This window comes from Scleropages formosus, chromosome 20 (genome assembly GCF_900964775.1).
Source record: "Scleropages formosus chromosome 20, fSclFor1.1, whole genome shotgun sequence".
NCBI classification, from domain to species: Eukaryota; Metazoa; Chordata; class Actinopteri; order Osteoglossiformes; family Osteoglossidae; genus Scleropages; species Scleropages formosus.
This window is the reverse complement of record NC_041825.1, coordinates 2,229,524-2,252,589: the sequence shown is the minus strand read 5'-3', so window position 1 is coordinate 2,252,589 and position 23,066 is coordinate 2,229,524. Positions and strand designations below refer to the sequence as shown.

The window sequence follows — 23,066 nt, the reverse complement described above, 5'->3', positions numbered from 1 at the left end:
CCAGTGGTCACTCCCGGCAATCTTCCCTTCTACCATAAAGGTTTTTTTTTTTTTTTAAAAAAAAAAAGAAAAAATTTCATAAATTGCGTCACGATACCAGCCTCAGGTAGTGTGTCCCTAATCCCTCCTCTCATTCTTAATATGAAACAGGCTCTCGAAAAATAGGTCCTCTATCCAACGGCCCTCCCATAAATTAAACTTTTTTTTTTTTTTTTTTTTAAAATATCCAACGGATTCGCTTTTACTATGGATGGTGTAAAAATCTCCAGGGCATGTTAGTACTGCACACTTTCTACTGTAATTATAAGAGTACTTCACTTGTGAGTAGTAGGAATTTTCGCATAGCTCATGTTGATTTCAGGCTTTTTTGGCAGAACAGCTGGCAGTGAGGCTATTTACTGTACTGCATTACCAGGACATTAGCACAGTAATACAGTACAGTAACATACACCTTCACTGACTGTACAGTACATGGTACTGATGGTACCCCATTGGCTCCCTACAAACGTGTCATCGAACATGATCCCTGACCTGGACTCAACAAGCGGTCATCATATAAAGAGGACTCTCCGTATTTACAGTATTTACTCGGCTTGTTTGAAGAGTAAATGAGCTTGGCACGAGGTTTGGACTCCCGCTGGGCAAGCGGACTGAAGAGTTCAGCCAAGACGAAACCCACGAGTCCCCAAGTTCCCCAAAAACTTTGTACCTGATGACTGCAGTCTTGGTTATCCGGCTTGTAGATTATTCTTCCTCGTCCAAAGAGGTGTTCAGCAGACAGACAGCGCTCAAATTTTATCATACACAACTCCACGTGTATGCCATTCGGTAACAGGAGGGTTAAACTCACAAGTAGCCATGTACTCATAGATTAATGAACCCATCGTTTGATGCAGCAAACGTGTTGAAGAAAAAGCAGTGGTACCTAAAAAGCGATTTCCTTCACAAGAAGCGTTTTGCACCATTAGGAAGAAGCTAACTGCTGAGACTGGGAAATAAAGTCTGGTCTCGCCCATTAGAGATGTTCTGCAGCACACCATTTCCCCTTTCCACACAATCTGCCCCGAAAGGGCCATTAAGGGATGCATCGCAACCACTCCAGATATAAATAACGCGTCCATATATGCAGAGCTCCACAGGACACATTAGAAATAACCAGCTGGAAAACTACCTAGAATGGCCACATCTGGCTCAGGGAAATTTAATTTCAGACTAGGCTTATTTTCCCCAGCTTATTCCAATTAAAATAGGTTAGAAATGGAAGTGTGCAGGTTCTCAATTCATCAAAAGTGCCCAAGAAAACTTCTAAGGCTGCTTTTAATCAAAACTAAAATTGCCTACGATGCTCTTAATTAAGTCCTGGGAAAATGGATCATCCCTACTGAGATTATACAAACATATGGCAACTGGTGCACCTTGCACACACACGCACACACGCTCAAGTGAGGCACAAACAGGAGGCAATTTGACCTAAATGCAGGCACACCGTAAACATTAGTGGCAGCGCCCAGAAAGGTGAAGAACCAGATGGACAAGCAGGATCACCTGTCTGCAAACAAGCCTGTAATACATTGTAGTCATTTAGCATTTTAATGGGATACACATGTATAACTCCCAGTTAATAAGATGCTACACCCATTTCTGTGCTGTCAAAATATCCAAAAAATGCATGCTGGTGGGGATTTATCATGGGAGGGGGTTGTGATGATAATTTCATCCCTGACGTCATTGCCTTCTGATGACCTACTCACCCATGGCTTTGGTCTCCTCTCCCTTGGCATTGAGGATGGAGAACTTGAACTTGGCACGGACCTCTGCCTTCGGACAACTGACCAGAAGCAGGTAAAGGGACAGGTAGTCTTTGCTCTCCTCATCCAGGCCTTTGGGGTTCACTCGCAAACACCTGGGAGCACAGAGCAGGCTGTCACTCTCCCAGATCACAAAGCCAAATAATGAATTCATCCACACTGGAATGATGGGTGCAGCAGTGTGTCCTCCATTTCTTACACAACATGGTACTTTGTAAACAAGACTCATGGATTGGTAATCTGGGCCTCAGGGACAACAAAGCACAGAGTAAACCAGAGCAAAGTTCTCCACGGCTAAGCTTGCCCAAAGCCCTCCCGCCTCACACCATTTCAGCTTGTCATTGGCTCCAGAAGAGAACGTTGAGCTCTTGATGACCTCGCCCATCTCCTCACGGCAAAAGCTGAAGTTGTTGATAGTCCACATGTAGGAGAACTTAACCACCTTAATCTGAGGGGAGAGAAGCAAAGAGAGTGGAGAAAACATGGGTAAGTCAAAACACATCCACAACCATTTGCATTTGACCAATTTTTTTTTTTTTAATTGTACATATTTTCAACTCGTCATACATTTAAACATGGGAAAACTGGTAGCACAGTTAGAGCTGTTGCCTGTGAACCCAAAGGCTGCAGGTTCAAATCCCACCTCCAGCTGTAACACCCTTGAACAAGGTCCTTACTCTAAACTGCTCCAGCAAAATTACCCAGCTGTATAAATGGGTAAATAACTGTAAGTAGATTAACACTAAGTTGCTTTGGAGAAAAGTGTCAGATAAATTACTGCATGTAAATGTGGAACAGGAAAGATACTATATGTACGTTGAGAACACGGTCAACACAAACTCCAGGAGCACACACTGGAACAGCTTTTCATCTCAGAAGGAGAATTAATAAAAGGCAGGAGTCATGCATAACAAAACTAAGACATTAAAGATGTTTAGCTGCACTTTAAATGCAGAAGGGACACAACTTAAAATAAGAAATTTTGAACAGAAAAACATTCCAGTGTTACTCGGATCACTCAAAGTCTGTGCACAAGAGAAAAAATTTAACAGATGTTTATGCACATATATGTACAAAAGCACTAAACTCTGCACACACTCAAACCAATTTACACAACTAGTAGGGAGACACCACCAAGACACACCCAAATAGCAACACTTGAGTGTGACATTTCTTAGCGCACACACACACACACACACACACACACACACACACACAAACACACACACACACACACACACACACACACACACACACCCATGAAGTCCCCACCTGAGTGTAACACCAGCTCTCAGCCACAGGCCCGCTTGACATTTCCGCAGGGGGAGGAGGGCTCGGTACTCTTGACATCGCCAGCTTTGACAGCAGGGGGGTGCAGCCAGAGCAGCAGAGTCCCACCAAGAAGAGCTTTTAAATGGCACAAAGCTGCCAAGGCTGCGGAGGAGCACCGCCACGAGCCGACTTCGTCCTGGAATGAAAACCAAGAAAGGGTTTCCCTTGGACTTTGAGGCACGTGCAGTGTCTCAACATTCGCAGCAGTCAGAGCAGTACAATATTCAGGCCCATTGTTACCTCTCCTGCCAGCCTGACCACGGTAACGATGAGCTCACACTCGTTACAAGAGCGACTATTACTAAGCAGCCAGAAGGACAGTGGCATCCTGTTGAAGTAACGCATGTACCTTACACACCTTCCATCTGCAATGCGCTGGAACCGTGGTCCAGAAGACTCAAAGAAATTGTCGCCAAACTCCTCAGGACAGCGGCAGATCGAAGGCCAATTGGCCTGTGGATCAATAACAGCCCCTGCAGCAATTAAGCCCGAAAATGAACAGCGGAGAGAGGGGAGCAGGTACAGTTTTGGCCCACGACTCACATCCGTCAAGTGGCCCGTTCCCTGGTGCGATGGCGCAACAACGCACGGCAATACTGAAGGCAACACAACTCTCCCCATACCTCCTGGAAGTGACAAGAACGCAAAATAAGATCAACTGCAACACTCGGCGTTCTGTTTAAATCTGGGTGCCGAGAGCTGCTGGCGGCGATAGTAACGGACAGCACTCGCAAACGCCAGATTATTTGGAATTTATTTCACACACGGACACTTTTTGGAACACGGTCCTCTGCGCCAAGCATACAGAATGAGACACAGAAAGACACACTCGTGGAAAAGCAGAGAGATCAAAGGACATCCGCTCCGTTAAAACATCACCAGGGACTGAAAGTACGCGACCGTTTTAATGTCAAGAAACCGTTGACACTGCACTGTCCACTAACAACTTCATACTTGCAGGAACAGTAAGAGGAAACGTCAAAATGTTCTCACAAACACACACACACAAACACACACCTGTTCAGAATTCTTATTAGACAGGCAGCTTAGGTCAAAGGCACCAAAGGTCACAGGTTCAAATCCCCCTCCAGCTATAGTACCCTTTAGCAAGGTACTTAACCTAAAATGCTCCAGTAAAAAAAAAAAAAAATGACCAAGCTGTATAAATGGGTAAATAATTGTAAGTTGCTTTGGATAAAAGCGTCAGCTAAATGAATAAATGTAAATATACATTTTTCTGCTTATTTCTAATAGCGTTTTCAAACATTTGCTGGGGGGAGAAGGTCACCTGCATCTCCGCGTCCAGTCGGCAGCTGGCAGCGAAACGCCCAGACAGTAGGACTGCATTCATTCAAACCGCCGATGCTTGACGGGGAGGAACGCTGCCCGTGTTTGAGACAAATCAGTCAACAACTAGCATTCAACAGTCATCTGAGGACACGACGCATTATTCTCCCTCATTTTAAATCAGCTTTACCGTGTAAGTGTAACTAAGTGAATAAAAATATTAACACAAGCATCTTGCAGATACACAGTAAATATACCCAGCAGATAAATCAAGATGCATCTCCATTACTGCACTGGTATTGACTGTATAAATGATGAACCCAAAGTAGCCAGATGCTGACAAATGCTGCACATGTGGTTTAAAGTTAATAAAAGACAATAGAACGGACTGGCATCCCGTCCACGGCATACGCCGCTTTGCACCATATGTTTCGAGAACAGGCTCTGGAACACAGCCACGGTATATAGGATGAGTGATTGATGAAAACAGAGAGAAGATGTTAAAGAACATAACCTGTGAATAAACAGAGGAACGTCGCCATTATTAGGCTGTTATTGACTGTGATATAATGGTTGGATTTATGAACAAATGGAATTAACAGATTTCCAGTTGTGTCCTTAAGCTGAAGACCAAGTGTGTATTGCGCTCACCTGCGCAATTATAAATCACACTGGGCTCATTTCCAGGCACGTATGACAAGTGAAATGAAAATGTGACATCCTGCTAATTGTCGCTAATCGAAGCGCTGCTGCCGCCTATAAATTTGCCAACTCAAAGGTCCCTGACAGGTCTAGATGAGTCCACAGCTCAGGTCTGCAAACGCGAGACGCTCGGGGCCGTCTGCATTCACGGGTCACATTATTTACCACGATGTCTGTGGCACGTTTCCCTCAACCAGCGCAAATCCGCCAACCTGACAACGGGCCATCGATCCCCCCCCAGCAGCAAGACGTCACACATTCCGCCGTTGTGTGGCTGTTCTCCGTCAGCGGCAAATTGAGAAGCGCTGAACCCGGGAGGACCAGCTGAGGCCGACGTCCTCAGGGGAGACGGGAGGGGACAGCGAAGCTCTTCGCCACCTCATCGCCCTCTGTACGTCTGACGTGGGGATGTACACGTAAACAACAGCGGCAGCAACAGCAACAAGCGGGCTTTGTCTGCACCTGCTCTCGTACACATCGCTCCACTTCCCTGCCTGCAAAACAAACTCCTGTTACACAACTCATGCGAAGTGAGAACAAATGAACATGAGAAAACAGGAGGACAAGCGAAGGCTACTCGCCACTCCGGACATTCAGTCGGTTCCTAAGAAACTGCTGGAAAGCCGCTGGACGAGTCTTAAATGTGACTTAGTGATTAATGTTCTTTAGAGATTAGAAACAATGAACTAATTCAGCCGGACTTGGCGTTTCATCACAGAAACGAACAACAATAGATCCACCGTGAGGGGATTGTGAAAAGCAGAAACACCCATGTGGGTAAAATGTATAATTAATGGCTACAGTCGCCAGCGAGGCCGACGTTCAGCACCTGCTCCAATCAGGTGTACAATACGAAAAGCTGTAAATTCTACTTAAAAATGCATTACGGTTTAAATCTTAATGCTCATGTATCTCTATTTATCCAACGGCTTGCTTCAGATCAAATCTGCCACGAAAATGCATGTCCCTGTTTGAGGATTTTTTAAACAAACAATGGTTTCCACGAAACTATAAATTCAGTGTACTTAAGACAAAGGGATCGGATCTCCCCGCGATTGCAGGCCGTCGCTTCGGCCTGATCGATACGCGATCCTCGCTCGTCGAGTCGGCCGCGATTCTCTTTCTGCTCCTTCATCTCTGCAGAAATCAATGCTAGTTAAATCATAGCGCACAAAAGGGCGAGCGAGCGCCGCTTCTGTTTTAATTACGAGAAGAGATAAGACATGCGGGCGCAAAAAGGAACTTTTCACAGGACCGTTTGTGAAGAAAAGCCCTTAAATTCATTGCTGCGGGGGGAGCGCGATGCCGACACCTCCTTTACAAGGCCGTTGATCCGTTTCACACTTTCCCCACAAAACAGCAACATGCCAAAAGGGGTCAGTTGGTGCTTTCACCCCGCAGCGACGGGCCAACGTACAGCCACACGTATATATTCATTAAGGAATAGCTCAACGGCCGAAATTAAGCATTTCTAATTGATTCCTAATTAATTCGACATTTCTAAATAATTGTGCGGTGAAGTTGCTGAGTCTCTTTTCTGTTTGTGGGTTTTTTTTTTTTTGTTTTTTTTTTTTAAATTAAGGGACACATCTTGTTCACCAGCCCCAGTGCAAGAGGGTGAGGAAAGAATTTGTGTAAAGTTCTCCACTGGAATTTCCTTTTAGCTGCAACTTGAAAGACACACATGAAATGCCTCCGCCATCATTTCCCCAGATACCGGGAATGTGGCAGGCGGAGAGTTTTTTTGTTTTCCTTTCCTCAGCTGCCAGCTTTACTAGCCAGTATAGCTGTTACAGTCACTAGTGGCTATACCTGATATATTTGTAACTACTACATCTCTTGGTCCTTGATGTTCAGCGCTGTGTCACTGTGTGAGAAGAGCGCTGTGAAAACAGAGTAGACTGACGACTATGTGTGCCATGCCGCATTTGACAAAAAATATCTTTTGAGCAGCAATAAATTTGAAGTGTGGTTCAGTCTCATTGAACTAATTGTTAATTTTACTTATTTATACATTTAAATTTATTTTTCAGCAGTTTGCCCCTCATGCCCCTCTGGACTGTACTCTGCTCCACGTCCAATACGTCCAGGACTTCATTTTAAAGAATTTTTTTTTTTTTTTTTTTTTTTTTTTTTAAGTTGACTTAATTTATATATTGTGTCCGGTCTGTAAATATAATAAAAGTCCAGACAAGGACAGCCTTGCCATCCAGGATGTAGCCTACCATGCACGTGATGTTTCAAGGATGGGCTCCAGACCACTGCAGCCCTGCATAGGATTGATGAAAATGTGGTGGACTGAACTCCCTCAGAACTGCTGAATCCCTTTCATCATCCAAGAAGGGTCACCAAACAACTTTTCAGACCCCTTTCTCACTTGATCTTCAAATGTACATCTAGTCAAGCACAGCCTTAGCTGTTGACCGGGCCCTGATGGAGACAAAGGGCACCAAGCTCCACAGCTTCTGACACACTCCTCTGCAATGCGCCACAAGTGACGGGGGTCTCTCTGCGCCCTTGAGACAGAGCCCTGCGCCAGGCGCTCGGCAACAGCACCACCCTGAGCGCATCAGAGCCCCAACCGAGCAAACGGTGACAAGAGGAGGAGGAGTGCTACTCCAAAAACGTGCTCCTTGTCCCTCGCGCTCCCCAACGTCAAAACCGGAGCCTCATCTCGAAGTGTGAGTGCGCCAGACTCGACTCGGGGCGGGGCGGGAGAGCTGGGCGGGGGAAATGGGAGCTGGCTTCCCGTAATTATGCCATTTTCTATTTAAAATGTAAATGTAATGTGCAGATCGCTTCAAAGCGACGTGAACCCCCCCCCTCCTCCCCCCATGTACCTTTTTTCCCTTTCTGTGCAATTTTCCAGAAGTCAGCAGGCCCTGAGGGGAGTGTGTGCTCTTGTGGGGTGGATGCCGATTTTCTGCTGCTTTTTACAGCTCTCCTTCTGCAGTGATATCCCTGGGAGATGCGGGCCAGCTGGTGTCCGCCCTGCTGGAGGGGCTCATCTGTGCACAGCTGGCGGCACGTGCCGCGGTGCAAGAGACTCGATCGCCTCCACCGGAGAGGATCGTCGCACCGCTGTGTAGGAACAAAAGAGCGCGGGTGATGTGCACTGGCCAGAGGGAAAAGCACTACAAACCACTCAGGTCTCCATAGCGACTTCCGCTTACAAACTGCACCACCTCTAGTACTGCGGAGACGCGCCACAACACAGCAACCGTGCATCTCGAGTCTGACGAGACCAGCCTGTCTGCTCCCACTCAGGCGTTCCTCAGGGCTACTCGCGCAGGGATTTGCAACCACACCCCCCACCCCACCCAACCATCACAATACCTGCATTAGCGCAAATCCGGCTGGAACGGAACGCGAGACCAACAACCTGTCTGCAAATCACATTTTCCACAACATGAGCGCAGCCCAGAGAAGAGACGGTGTCCTTCAGCTTGACTTTGCCAGGTAACCCATTCAACTCAATTACAGCGGGGCGGGACACGCTGTGAGGACCAAAGACGCCTAATTACCATCAGTGCTTGTTAATAAAGGGGGAAAAAAACAAAAGCACATTTATCCGGCTCCCTGATGCTTCATCTCTTTTAGCGTCCCTTTTCACCCAAACTAGAAATTAGTATGAAACTCTCAAGTCACCTTGGAGCTTCCTGGATGCTAGAAACGTATAACAGCCACGATCACAAACAATTAAGTCAAACTGGTAGCATACAACTCTCTTAAGTCCAGTCATTAGATATCTACAGAACGTGATCGGTCCCTTCAACTCCCGCAAGAACTCTGTGATCCTCCACCTGTGGCTGGTGCTCGTCTCTCTCACAAGGGCCCAAAATTTAAAGCCTGTCAGTTCTTAGTCTTGGCCCCAGTGTGTTCGAAAAAACTCCCTCTGTCCCTCGAAATGGCTGAATCCCATCCACCATCTGAGAAGGGTCTCAAAACATCTCTTCCCCACCGACTGCCCTCCTGAACTCCTGGGACCTCCACGAGTCAGTTCAATCCAGGTGTGTGAGTGTGTGTGCATGCGAGCAAATCTAGGCCCTCTAATGAGGAATGCACTTTTGTTCCCTCCGAGCTGTATGTCACTTTGGAGAAAAACATCTGCAGAAACACAGCTGTTAATGGAAGTATGGTCTCAGCAGGTTCGCTCAACCTTGGCTATGATTCTGCACTACGTCCACTCTCCACTCTCCTGAGGAGCACAGCTACCATTTGGCGTACAAACTGAACAATCCATGAACATCTTCAAGAAGTCATCCTCATAGTATGGAACAACATAACTCATTACATGGCCAACATATCATGTCGTACATATGCTTATGCTATTATTATAATAACAGATAGCTATTACTTACGCTATCTATTATTCTCTACCGAATATTATCTGTTCAACACACTTATCTGCCTATTTATGGTTTTATGAATTCTGATCTATGTTCCAACCGTCTCCATCAAACGTTTTAGCCATTTATTTTTCAGCAGAGGTCCTAATACAAGTCACTTTTTTTCCTTCCCCAGCACATTCTATCTGTACTTTTCTCATTTTATTCCGGTGTATTATTTTGAGCAAATAAATTCATGAAATTATATTTAAATCCCCAACACAACCCTAACAAACCATGCCAGTCAGGTAGCACTAGCTCATAAGTGTCTGGAGACTAGCGAACGAGCTTCTGAAGCAAACGAGAGCCATCCTGGAAATAACCATGGGAATATCTGTCGACCATAAAACGCAACCGAAACGGCACGACTGATTAAGAAACGTCTGCGATGTGGAATCCATGAGTCGAGGCAGCGGGAGCAATACGTGAAACGTCTGGCTCAACGTGACCTTGCGGAATGAGCGCACTTTTATCGGGCCCAAACACAACCCGAAAGACAGACTTTCTTCTTTGTGGAACTTCTCTCGCAGCCATTAAGGGACTCTGCGCTTTGAGAATCCAATTAATTCCAATTTCCACAGCAGCCGTGATCCGTTACACAGGAAGCTGTTTGTTTTGTAACAGCCTTTCTTCCTCGCAAACCCCACGCGTCGCTTCCCATGTTAATGGGCTGTAAACTCTGTGTGTGCGCGTGTACGTACGCTACGATGCACAGAGACATAGACCGGGGGGCCTACTTTCTCGTCGCTTCCCTGGACACACGGTAAACCCAGCAGTGCCTTGCAGAAGCCCTCCTGCGACTTCCCTGCCGCCCCAGTGTCTAACCACAGCTTTGCCGGAACACGTCCCCTTAGTCGCCGGTCGAGACTAACGCGTGAAGAAACGCGTGAAGAAACGGAGGGACAGTGAGGTTCAGGCTCTTCAACTACACTGCTTGCAGGAAACCCTGTGGCTGAGGCAATGAGACCTCCTTCTAATTAAACAAGGGAACCTGTCGTTTCCAAAGGCCTGACGCTGACAACGTGGGTCAAACCAAGCTGGCTACACCTCTCATTTTCCACAGGATCTTCTCTCCTGAAAGCCTGCTTTGAAAATACAAAAGACAGTATTTAATTCAGACAACCTTTCACTTCTTCCCTTTCCGTACCAAACCGCCCACATCTGCGAGCCAATTAAGAGCTGTTAATTTTGCCTGGAGACAGCGGCGATGTCAATGAAGTTACTGTATCACATACTTTCCAAAATTAACATTTTTTTCCCTTTACATCTATGTCTCGACTTTCTCTTCTCATTCACACCCCTCTCCAACATACTTCAGTTTGAGACACAACGGTCAACGAAGGACGCCACTTTACTTGTGTGGTAGGAATGGTGGTGCCAGGGAGGACGGCAGCATCCAGACCATGGACCGGCATGCCATCTGCAGCCACCAACGAAAATAACAGCTGACGCTTTGACATAATCTGGTCCTTGCCGGGAGTGCGCTCCAGTAGAGGGGGCATAGGGATCGGAGACAGCCCGTAACTGACGCGTGCCGCTCTCTGAACCCAACTCCCACAAAGCAGTCGCCAAACACTTTTTAGCGAAGCCAGCGCATGCTGCCACAGCCGCTCCTCCTGCAAAGGCAGCTTTTAAAGGTGGCACCACAAAGAGCGCGGCCCATTTGATAAGCGCAGCGCAAACTCGGGTGACGCTGCCGTTGCTCCGACGCAGGAAAGGCCCCCGAAGGCCTCGCGCTGCTCTAATGCTCAGCCGATGGAATCGACATTTAAACTCGAGCCTTTCATTGTTATTTCACGGCAAATTTCAAAAGGTTATATTTCTTCTGTTCTCTCCCAACTGTAGATGTTGTGACATCTCTCCCCCCCCCAGTCTACTGAACTTCTTTTAATGTCTATTGAAAGTGTTTTCAAACATGTCGGATATAAGAAAGGAAGTCGCATGCGGTTGACAGGAAACCGCCGTACACAACTGTACCTTGTCTGGAAAGGCGCCCACAATTAAGCAGACTCCTCCACTCTTTGCGCTGCCCTGCTGCTCCTCGCTGCTTTTGTGCTCCTTTTATTCTGTCTGCCTATTCTACGCAACTTTAACACCTGGTTTCCCAGAATGCCCAGTCTCCAAAGGCTCGAGAGCAGCCCTGAGTCTGAGGGCTGCAGAGTGGGGTGGGGGATGGGAGGGGGGCGCAGCGAGGGGCCGAGGCGACACGGCGTGCGGCGCTGCTCTTTTCAAAGGACAGGAACGGCGCTAATGAGTCCGGCACCATCGGCCTCCTGTTCCCAACGCCAGACCCTTTGTGCTCTTATTTCATTCCGCTTGCCAATTACGAGCTCAGCCACACTTCTTATATTTGTATGAAAATGGCTGCCGTTCCGCCGGCGAGTCATCATAATGTCAAGCATGTCGCTGTGACTCATGTCAGGCTACCGAACAAAATGATTCCATCAATTAAAACTTTCACTTATCTGCAAAAATGCTTGTGGATCATAGCTGCAGTTCTCTCTCTAAAACTTTGCCTTTTTTTTTTTTTGAAACCATGGCTAAAAGTTTATTCCGCAATGGAGTGCCAGTGTGGTTAGTGCTGGTACCTCTCAGTTGAAACCGTAGGTTCGAATTCCTGTTCGTTATGGGTGGTAGTTCCACATTCTGTTCACATCCCAAACACCCAAATTGCAAGAAAACAATGGTAACCCACTTTTGCACCCTGCCTAACCGTAGTGCACGAGTGGTGCAGAACACTAATTCCACAGTGGGCTTCCACTGATCTCCTGGTCTGCTGATAGGGGTGCAAGATGGGGTTTTGGGATGTCAACCAGACCTGAAGTAAAGGAGCTGAGAGTCAGAAGGAAACTCTGCACCTGAAACTGACGCCACTCAGATACAAAAGCAATAATAATACATTATTACGGCTATACGTGGCGCCATAATCAAGCACTTGAATGTTTAGCAGGTGTTTTAGAGAGTAAGCATTTGTCAGTGAATCCTTTGCCTGGCAGTATAAATAATACGATTGGATTTGAGAGAGCAGGAGAGTAATACTGTGCAAGAGCGGACGTGTCTCGGGAGGTGGGGTAAGGTACGGGAACGGAAGCTGTTGGCTGATGTGGGCAAAGAGCTCCAGGTGCCACAGGCCATTGCAGTTACTTCATTGCGTCCAGACAGGGTGTTCTATTTGGAGGGCGAGCAGATCGTGTACTTTGTGGAGTTAACAGCGCCATCTGAGGATGTTATTGGAGAGGCATGTGAGCAGAAAATGTTAAAGTATGCAGATCTGGTGGCAGAGGCAAGAGACCGTGGGTGGCGGGCTCATGTGAGACCGGTAGAGGTAGGTGTCGGGGGTATGTGGCCAAATCAGCTACGTCGTTGTTGGGGGACTTTGGTGTTAGGTGCTGACAGGTGAAGGACCTGTCTGAGAATGCTGAGAAGGTGAGTCAGTGGTTATCGTGGAGAAGAGAGCAGGGTACTCTGGGTAAGAGTTGGGAATGAGGTGTGTAGTGGTTGGTAAAACCAGTGGAAGGCTAGTAATGGGAGGCAGCTGTTGGTGTGTAAGGAGGGGTGGCCTTGTTAATTGGGTTGGTTTAAGTTTGTGGAGTGAGGTGTTTGTAGCTTTTGTTGGCATGTATGAAGGTGTGGAATTGTTTAAGTAGGGTGACAGTTTGTGGAATTGCTACATTTGTTGAGGGTGAAGAGTATCTGACGGATGGATGGGGGAGGGTCTGAAACACCACACTGCACTGTTGACCCTTCCTGAGGTGCCGTGGGCTTAATTCATCGAAACACCAACGAAAGGAGGTGCCCACTTCACAACCTCAATAAAATACCGATGTTGGCATCCTGTGGTCTATGTGGGGGTTGGGGGAGGAAATTAAGCCACTTGGTCTTGAGTCATGGGGATGTATGATGGCAATACCGGATGTTTTCTCAGTGGCTTCACGATGAAGTTGGTTGGACCAGGTCCTCGTGTACAGCCGTTGTAACATACACATGGGGTGTAACATCTTGTTCTGTGCATGTTGAATGTTCCTGTAACGTGTCATTTACGCTGCGCCATTGAGCACTATGTGTAAACCTGTCCAAACACATGTTCAGGTCAAGCACTGCAGAATTGTTCCGTCTAGCCCGAGCAACTGTTAGCTGGAGTAAAGCCTCTGCTGAAGCACACACCTCATCATCTTCCTGAACTCCATGAGTCCAGGTCAAGAGGATGGCCCTTTTCCTTAACAAAACAAAAAAAAAAAAAACTCTCTAGTCGGATATTGAGCTTAATTTAACTCCACGATCAACGTGCTCAAAGTGATTAACTGCTCCGCTATATTTTCAGTTGAAAAGCTGCAGTACTGCATGTAATGTTATGTTCACTGGGTAGGAGAGCTAGTGTTCAGCCAACCTGAGCGAATCTGAGGAGGTTACAGTTGCTGCCCTCGGATCCAAAGGTTTGAATCTCACTTGCTATAGTACCCTTTAGAGAGGTGCTTACCTTAAATTGCTCCAGTAAAATTACCCAGCCGTATAAATGATTCGGCATCGTCAGTAAGTAACACTAAGTCGCTTTGGACAAAAGCGTCAGATAAATGAATAAATGTATGAGAACAAAGGAATATGAATACATTTACATTTATTTATTTATCAGACACTTTTCTCCAAACTAACTTCCAATGAACTCTATGTAGTGTTATCAGCCCACACACCTTATTTACCAAGGTGACTTACATTGCTAGATACACTACTTACACTGAGTCACTCATCCATACATCAGGGGAACACACACTCTCTCTGTCACTCACACACTATGGGGGGGACCTGAACAGCATGTCTTTGGGCTGTGGGTGGAAACCAGAGCATCCAGAGGAAATCCATGAAGACAACATGCAAACTCCACACAGACTAGAACAGAGGAATATTTCAAGAATACGCAAGAAACCCCTCGGTGAATTTTAGTGATGACAGAAGGACAATGCCCCTCTGTTTCTGAAATCCAAAAATTGGACAGACCTTCACCTGAGCCACATGGAGCTGAAGAGCTAGTGGCGCCTGTCAGCCTGCTCCACGAGGAGCCCTTCGTAGAGCACGAGGGAGCCGTTATTGCCTATGGAATTCTAAATGTCACACAGATAAGACTGGAGCTCTAGGTACACACACGATGCTGCAATGACATTTTAGAGCAACACTCCTAAGTCAATAAACAGCACTTGTTGCTCTTTGGGTCGTCTTCCAACTTTATCAAGTTCACCGGCAATCCATCAACTGCAAACTTAAATTCATAAATTTAATTTAAAAACACTACATTCAAAAACTACTCTAAACTCTTTGGTCAATAAAAATAAACTTTTAAATCAAACTAATGGAGGAAACTCCCAAAAGGACGTTTACTTCTAATATCTAATTAGGCTCTTTTAATTGAAAGCACAACCGAAATGAAGTTTATTCAGTGAGGCGAGGAAACTGTAGAATCCTCAGACATTGAAGTTTAAATGAAAGAAAAGCAGCAAAAGGGGGAAAAAACGGTAGAGGAAATCAAAGAAAGATGTTTTTTTAAATTATAAAAAAAGGCTGTTCTGTGGAAGCACAATGGCAGACATGTTCCAGTCGCATCCTTTTATTAGCTGTGGCACTGGATGTTTGAAGAGGGGAATTATCTTCCCGGAAAGCTCTCTCTCCTTCTGTGTGCGCGCGCGTGTGCGTCAGATGGCCGCATCACTCGCCCCCAAGATCTGAAACGCCCCCCCTTGAGAGGCAAACGCCCTGGTGACGATCACACGAGGAAGACAGGCTATGAGAACGCCCATGCGCACCTTCCATGGGGGCACCAAGAGCAGGTCCTTCATAGGAGCAGCCCGGCGAAGCCCGCAGATGCGGACTAAGGATGAGCTAATTGATTTAGAGATGAGTGTAAATGTTAACACCCGGGGCACAAAGCGGTCCCCTCACGGTGACAGTCAGCGGCTGCCCCTTGGGGGTTGGGCTGGATTAAAAGCGTGAAACCGCACCTTCGGCCTCCTCTCTCTGCGACTGTTCCAGTGCCGGCACGGCGCGCTGCAGGGAGCCTTACCCACAGTGTAAACATCGCTGTCGGGAGAACACTTAAACATCCCGCAAACCCATGCAACTCGACAGTTTCAGAGGCACCGGGAGCTTTTTTTTGTAAAATGTGTGTTTAGCATTCAGAAACTGACTCCGAAAGAGACACCCTTCTGAAACAAAACAATTTGCACCGTTTCTGTGCGAGCGCTCCAACAATTTCCTGCGATTTTGTTTCTCGGTCAGCGTACGGAGCGTGGTATCATTTCTGAAGACCGAGTGTTTCCGTTCGCTGAACAGCGCCGTTCCAGAATGGACAGTTTACAGCGAGCCGCTCAATACTTCTTTAACACAACTCCCTCAAATGGAAAATACAGGGCACACAAATTGAACAGCGGCTCCATTTCAGGCGTGAGCGGGATGAACGCATCGGCAGGCTGCCGTCGGGTCACCAGGTCCACGTCCGGGTACAGCAGTGCCCAAATACAGACCATCAGCTCGTGTCGTGTGTTCGCATTTCATTTATTTCATTTACTTTTCAATTAATTATCGTTACATGAGTTTCTGACAGCATTAAATGGAGATAGTTAATAGAAAAACATATTAAAAAAAAAAAAAAACACACAAACACACACCGCCCCAGGGTCTCCCCATTATTCACACCTCCAGCAGGACATAAAGCTGCTTATACACTTCTGAGAAAGACACCAGCAATGAAGGTGTGTTTCAGATAAGCCCACAAAATGCTCCTGTGGTCAAAACCATCTCAGCTTGGTGTGAATATCGACAACGGAGGTAATGAGGGTTGCGGTTGATCAATGAACGAGTCCCCACCCACTGCTGGAGTATTACCCATAATGCTCCATTAAAAGTCAGCCTGTTCGCAGAGCTCCACTCATTACGAACACGTCACTTTTTCCAACTAACTGAGCCGGAGGAAAGCAATGAAACGAAAAGGAAGGAAATAAAATATGAAAGAAAAATATTAAGGGGTGGGTTGACTTGAAAACACACTCGACCAACAGCTCTGGCCCTCTGCACTTAAAAATATCAAGAAAACACAATCATTAATTCCACTCAAAACACATTAAGTGGAATGGACGTTCCACAGTGGGTGCTGCACCACAGGCTGCGCGCAGTGTTTTGCTGGGTAACCCCGGTAACTGGAATGAGCGCTGTCCACAACGAGGGCAGAGCGGAGCTTTCGGAACCCGTGACACCGGTCGGTAGGGGGCAGGAAGGAGAGCAGACGGCGGAAGGAAACTGGACAGGAGAAATTTGTGTAAAGCCGGCGCCTGGACCAGGAAGACCATTGCCAATTTCCAACTCGCTCGTCACCCATTTTATCTCGTAAAGGATGGACCCGTTCAGAATGAGAGTTCGGTTGCGACCGCACGGTCAGGGTGTCGTACACAGACTTCCAGGCACCGGCACTTTGCGTGAAGGAGGAGAAGTGAGCAGGTATGATGGATGTTCTACCACCTTGCTGGGGTGTGATACAGGCCTTCACCCTGGCGCCACCAAACCACAGAGACCGCGCGAGCAAAGGAATAAATAACTTCTACATACAAACATTCAACGACCTCACTGTTGTTTTATTGAGCGGAGGGGTGCAGGGAGATTCACCACCAGAGAGATTCCTTCCTCTCGTTTGCACGTGGTCTCCGCTGTTTGTTCAAAGACACAGCTTTGGAGCCACACATTGTTCTCATTTTGATCTGGCAGGAAGTCATGTGGCACAGTGTCTGCAGTTAGAAGCGAGGCAGGCAGAGCAGCTAAGGACTCTGGGAAGAGGTGCAGGCCACGGAGCCCAGGCTGGAGCCGAAGTGCAGTACAGGCCTCCCACTCACGACAGATACGGAACGCCTTCATGACACTCTATAAAGGGGTGGCAGCTGACAGGAGTAGTGGCACTTTGTTTTGATGCTTCTCTGCCAACTGCGCCCTCGAGCCACTTCCATCACCTGACGCGTCAGGATGCAGAGGGCAGCAGACCTCCAACAGCTGCTCTGGGGCCCAAGGCGAGATCACGCACATTAGCGTCGGTCCGTCATGAACCGCCTTCTCTCCTGATCCTCATTATCGCACCATCTGCGGGAACTCGGGTCCAGTCGGCACTGGGGGCTTCCAACCTTACGCAAAGGTTCTCGCCAGGAAAGAGGAAGGAAAGAAGGTGCCAAGCCGCTCCTCTCACGAGTGCGACATTTACAGTAGGCCAGACATTTATGGTACGAGTGAAAAGCACCTTTGGAGTCATTCGAGGAAACTCAAAGCGCCGAGCTGTGAACTTTATGCTTCGCAGCAGGACAAGTGCTGTTGTTGGCAAACAAAGAGGTAAACACATTAACATAACCATGGTACCTGGGCCACACTACACTGTCCAGCAAATGACAAACGTTTACATCACAGGAAGGCGGTGGGTTTGGTCTCCTGTAGAACGAGTGAAAGAATGAGAACTTTATGGATCAGCAGCAAACACAATATAACGCAATCTCACTCACACACACACACACACACACACACACACACACACACACACACACACACACACACAGAGAGACAGACAAACATGTATCACCCTGCAACAGGAAACCTAAGCTATTACCCAAAGTCCTTTTTTTTTTTGCCACTGGACCAACTTGCATGGCAGTGTAATAGTAGTAGTTACTCGCTACTTCTGAGCCAAGATCTAGACATGCAATTCAAAGCAAAATCCAAAGGGAGGCGCTGCAGGGCCCAGGTGGGTCTAGGCCCACGTCAGGATACCACCGCACAGCACCGACGCAGCAGCTGGGTGGGCAACTGGCTGCGGCAGCATCTTCATAACCAGACAGAGACAAATGGCTCAACCTCCAACGGCGGTCGGGGACAATTTCACCAATTTATGAGTCTCTCTCAGCTCCAGGGATCCGGTAAACTATAACCTGGGCTTTTCCCGTCCTCGCGCACGCACTCTCACGCAGCCACGAGCACCTACACCTATAAAATTTAACCTTTATTTCTTCATCTATAAATTCCATTGGATTCGAAAGCCATAAATTGTGGTGTCAGCGAGTGGTGATTTGTGCTGCTGGCAATGGCGCTCTGAGCTGCCCTGGGGTGACAGTTGCAGAATCAGCGAGCGGGGAGAGGGATGAGGGTGACGCCGGTCCGGAAGCCGGGAGCCATGCTGCCGCAGCTGCCGCAGCCCCTCCGTCCGCCTCCACCTGCTCCTGCAGTTACCAGAGAGTGCCTGTGCTGACGGTAAGGGCCAAACGGAACCAGATCAGTCCGCTGTGCCACTGCAGGACACTGAGGACTGTCATTGGGGCAGTAGGCCAGCAATCATAGAGCCACGCCCAAAGTGGACCAATACCCCACTGGTAAAGGAAGAATAAAACAGAGTTGTGCTTTGGTGCACTACAGCAGGTCGCCCCGGGGCTTTTCCTTACAGAGGCGCAACTCTACTCGGATCGACACTCCCGCTGCTGCTATTCCAGCCAAAATAATTCCGGCGAGCATTTACCGCAGCGCTCGACTTCAGACCTGTTTATTCACGACCCCTCCTGGACCGAGGCAGCGCTACATTAAAAGCGCTCAATTGGAATGCCTAAAATATCTACGCTGTCAGCGGCAATTGAAACGACAACGGATGAGGCAATAAAAATTGAGATCTTGCGGTTCTTACTCTAATTTATGTGTGCTCCCCTCCTCCTCCTTCCTCCGGGGGCTGTACGGCTCGCAACGGGAGTCATTCGTCCAGCTCATCGTGGAGCTCGCAGGAATGAGCAAATGCACATACACACACACACAAAAACATACACGCGTTTCAGTGTCAACTCCCTGTTCTCTCTTTCTCGCTACATCCTGGACTGTTGTCTGCTTCCTTCTGTCTCTCTATCAACTTCATCTCTACCATCCTGCGGTCTTTTGGCACACGCCCCCCACTCGCCATTATTCAAGGTTCTCTTGCCAGGCAAATAAGGCATAGAGTGAAGCACGAGGGGCAAACTGTGACATTATATCCTCCTTTGTGTTTTCCTGTTTGTCCTTCACCAGTGCGGAATCATTAAAGTCTCTGACTTTCTCTAAATTTCCCTTCTTTTATCCAACACCCTTATGCTTCTATTAAACCATTTTCATGCACTTCACTAAACCAGTTACTTCCAAAAGCTGGATTCCATTTGGTGCCTTAATGGTTCTGATGAAATCAGTGAGAGCAAACGCCCCCCCCGCCTCCTTCCTACATCCTCCCTTTTCTGCCATCTCCCAACCAATGTCCTCTCTCTCCTTTTCTTCTACCTGCCACCAAATCCTCCACTTCTCACCCACCACCTTCCTCTTTCACTCCCTCCCAGTCTTCGTTCATCTATCCCATTCCTCTCACTCTCCAACCTTCATTATGGCCTCCCACCCTTCCCTTCATAAGTTCCTTCCAAATCACCATCCAGTCCTCCCTCCCAGCACCCACACCGCACCTTTCCACCACTTTCCTGCTCGTTCCCTCTTGCTCCCCCACACTGTGTCTTTCACGCTCTTCCTCACCAGTCACTTCCCCGTGTGTGTGTGTGTCTCTCCCTCGCATACTCACCAAAGATCAAAGATCCTCAGACATCTGTATGGATTGATGTAGCACAGCTCCAGCTGTGCCTGCTCTGCGTGGCTCTGCCGTCCGTCTGGAGAGCTGAGGCAGACAAACAGACGCACGGCATCACTTGTCATCCTTTGGGGACGATATCATGACAGCATCCTAATGCTTGCTGAGCTGGGCTGTGAACTCACAAGTTCTGGTCCACTTTACTCATCCCCCTTGACCCTCGCAAATAAAGCTGGCCAACTGGTTTTCTCAGTGTGCCATCGCACATTACACCATTTTGAAAGTCTGTGTGTGCGTCCGTCCGATTACAGACAGAGGAGGCCGGTGCGAGGAAACGGGTCCTGCTGCCTTCGCTCTGAATGCGTCATTCTCAAAGACTGCAAGAAGTGCAGCTTTTACTGCGGAAAGAGGCCATGGTAAACAGCTCCCTTCCACACAAGCATGGCAACGCAGAGAAGGACGTTTATTAATCAGGTGTTTATTGCATCTAGTCCTTCACTTACAGTAGAAAACCAGAGAGCCCACAAACGAGTTCAGGAACAAGGGTTTTGTCCTTCTTTTAGGAATATGTAGCTAGAGCACAGAAAAAAACCCACCAAGTGCAGACCACTTAGGACACATCAGGTTGAACTGTGAACACCAAGATAGTCCTGTAAAGATTGGGCAATATGATACTGACCAAAGTAAAACACAATAAAACACAGTAAGTGAAGAGCTTTGGACTTTCTTTTTGCTCTTTTTCCCCAATAAAGCTGCAGGTAATGAAAAAGGTGGAATATATATATATATATATATTCAAAGAACCTCTAAATCAGCAGTGGCATAAGTTAGATCACAAAAACACTTTGATAACAAAAAACTTATTTGACACCAAGTTTATTCTAAGCAGAAAATATTTGAAAGCCGTGTTTAACAGCATAGTTTCCTATGTTTAATGGTGTAGAACACAACTCCATACAAAGGGAACTCATGTCAGCCAGGTACAGGGGTGGTAAACTCAGTTTAATCCCTTAATTAATTTTGTCTCTGATTTTCCCCGATTTATTTTTTCCCCCAGATAACTGCAGGGTCCAATGCAGCTCTTATTTCCTGTATATATCCTGCAACACAGCTCAGCTTCAGCAGCTGAGGAAATACCCATTTCATTCACCCTACTTTGAGGGGGGGGGAGCACATCTGTAAGAATAAGACTAATTGGAGCAATTAAGCTCACATAAAAGGTAGGAATGAGAAGTTGCGGAGACACGGCCATCCGGGGATCGAGAGCGACACCCCTGCTCTAGTAGGGATATGGGGAAGATATGCTGGAAAAGGGAAGTGATTTTACTGCTCAAGCACAGACCACCCAGCCTACATCTCTCGCTCTACACAGACAGGTCTCCTTCCAGGTCTACACACACACTGGCAAGGTTGTCACAGCGTCACGGCACAGTGCCACAGACAGGCCCGGATCGCTGCTGCGTAATGGACCCTGACGCCAGGAAATGAGCACTGCCCAGCGGAGACACATCGGGTAATCGGGGTTGGACCCTTCGGCCCCTCACGCGCCGGGGGGTTCAACACCCTCCCACTTACGCATGCAGCTCACTGGCTCCCCTGTAATCCCCTGTGCCCCCTTCTCTGATGCTGCTGACACGGGGAGTAAAATTCCCAATTTACCTCCCACTTGCGTGGACCCCTGCATGAACCCCGGCTGCAGAAAAGCCTGGAGACCAGGCAGAGGTTTCAACAGAGGCAGTCTGGATGAAGGAGCCCTAGCACCACCACATCCCACGCCACTGTGGCCAAGGAGCAGGGGACAGTGTCTCGGCTCCTTATAAATGACCTCTTCAACACTCAGCCTTGAATGTGAGGGAGTAGCCGAGTGGAGAAATAACAGGGCGAAACGGCAGCGGAACAGCCAAGAGCGGACGGTGAAAGATGGGCCGTCGCACAGCGGAGCCACGAAGGAGACGTTACATCGGTCAAGATGGATGAAATGCGGAATTTAAAAAACGTCACGGAAAAGGAACAAAAAACTCCAGGAAAGGAACAAGGTGACAAACGAAGACATGGAGAGATTAAAGCTGAAACCCACCCGCGGTGCAGTTGTGTGAGCAAAAATCACAAAAAGGAAATAACACTCTAAAGAAAACACTTTTTACAGAGCAGCTCAGAAATAAAATCTAACCTCGTGAAATTAAGAAAGAGTCACCAAGATGGAACTGGTGTCACAATTAGAGTGTCGCTGCCGTCCCGGCTGGCAGTGCCCTGGGCTGCCCGCTCACGAGCCTTTAAATGTCTGCAACGCCCGACTCAGTCCTTAATGAGCCGAGCTCGTCTCTCATCCTGGAGTCACAGGGACAACCAGGGCAGAGAGGGGACTAGTGACAGAAAAAAGTGGACAAGGTGGGCAGAAGGCACCTGGGAAGGGCTTCCGTCCATCCTGATTGACGACGATCCGTGTTGGTTTTGATATCTGAAAGCAACTCTAAGCCCGCGTTTAAGCTTACATTGCTGGGAAGGGCACCGCTCAAGGGTATCAGAGCCAGATCCGGTCCCGTGGAGGTGGAACCCGGATACACGCGAGTCCAGCGGCTTCGACACTACCCGTCCCTCTCCCTTTCCCTGCCAGTTATCACACACAGACAACAGGATCTCCCCAGAGCAAAACAGCTGCTGCGTTGCCCCCTTCGGCTTCCTCCTTCTGCCTCTCCACCTCCACTGCTCAGTCAGGGAAACAGGACAGTGTCCGGACTTTTCCATACCGTTCCTCCCGGGTGAATAAACCCACAATTCCACTCCTAAATTAGAACTAAACTTATTGAACATAGGAAAACAGATGTGTTTTGACTCAAAAATGATCTTGATGAGGCACCACAATGAGTAAAATGTATGTTGACTTTCATTTTCCAAACACTCGCCATGCAACACAATGTAAAGATAAGACCAAAACCATGTGGGAAGGTTAGTCTC

The 23,066-nt window shown here is 47.7% G+C and overlaps 1 protein-coding gene across 3 annotated transcripts in view; it reads right to left on the bottom strand.

Moving 5' to 3' along the window:
• Positions 1-23,066, bottom strand: part of LOC108919818 (speckle-type POZ protein-like) — a 70,698-nt gene that overhangs the window by 32,737 nt on the left and 14,895 nt on the right. The window contains exons 2-6 of one of the 3 annotated variants that reach the window (XM_018728115.2): positions 20,106-20,198; positions 19,203-19,289; positions 3,081-3,276; positions 2,135-2,256; positions 1,752-1,903 (exon numbers count right to left, since the gene is read on the bottom strand). In XM_018728115.2, coding sequence (XP_018583631.1) covers positions 1,752-1,903; positions 2,135-2,256; positions 3,081-3,158 — 352 coding nt within the window. In that variant the 5' untranslated portion in view covers positions 3,159-3,276; positions 19,203-19,289; positions 20,106-20,198. Of the gene's footprint in view, positions 1-1,751; positions 1,904-2,134; positions 2,257-3,080; positions 3,277-7,969; positions 8,211-19,202; positions 19,290-20,105; positions 20,199-23,066 lie in introns of all 3 variants that reach the window. The other 2 variants (XM_018728123.2, XM_018728107.2) reach the window with 2 other exon arrangements.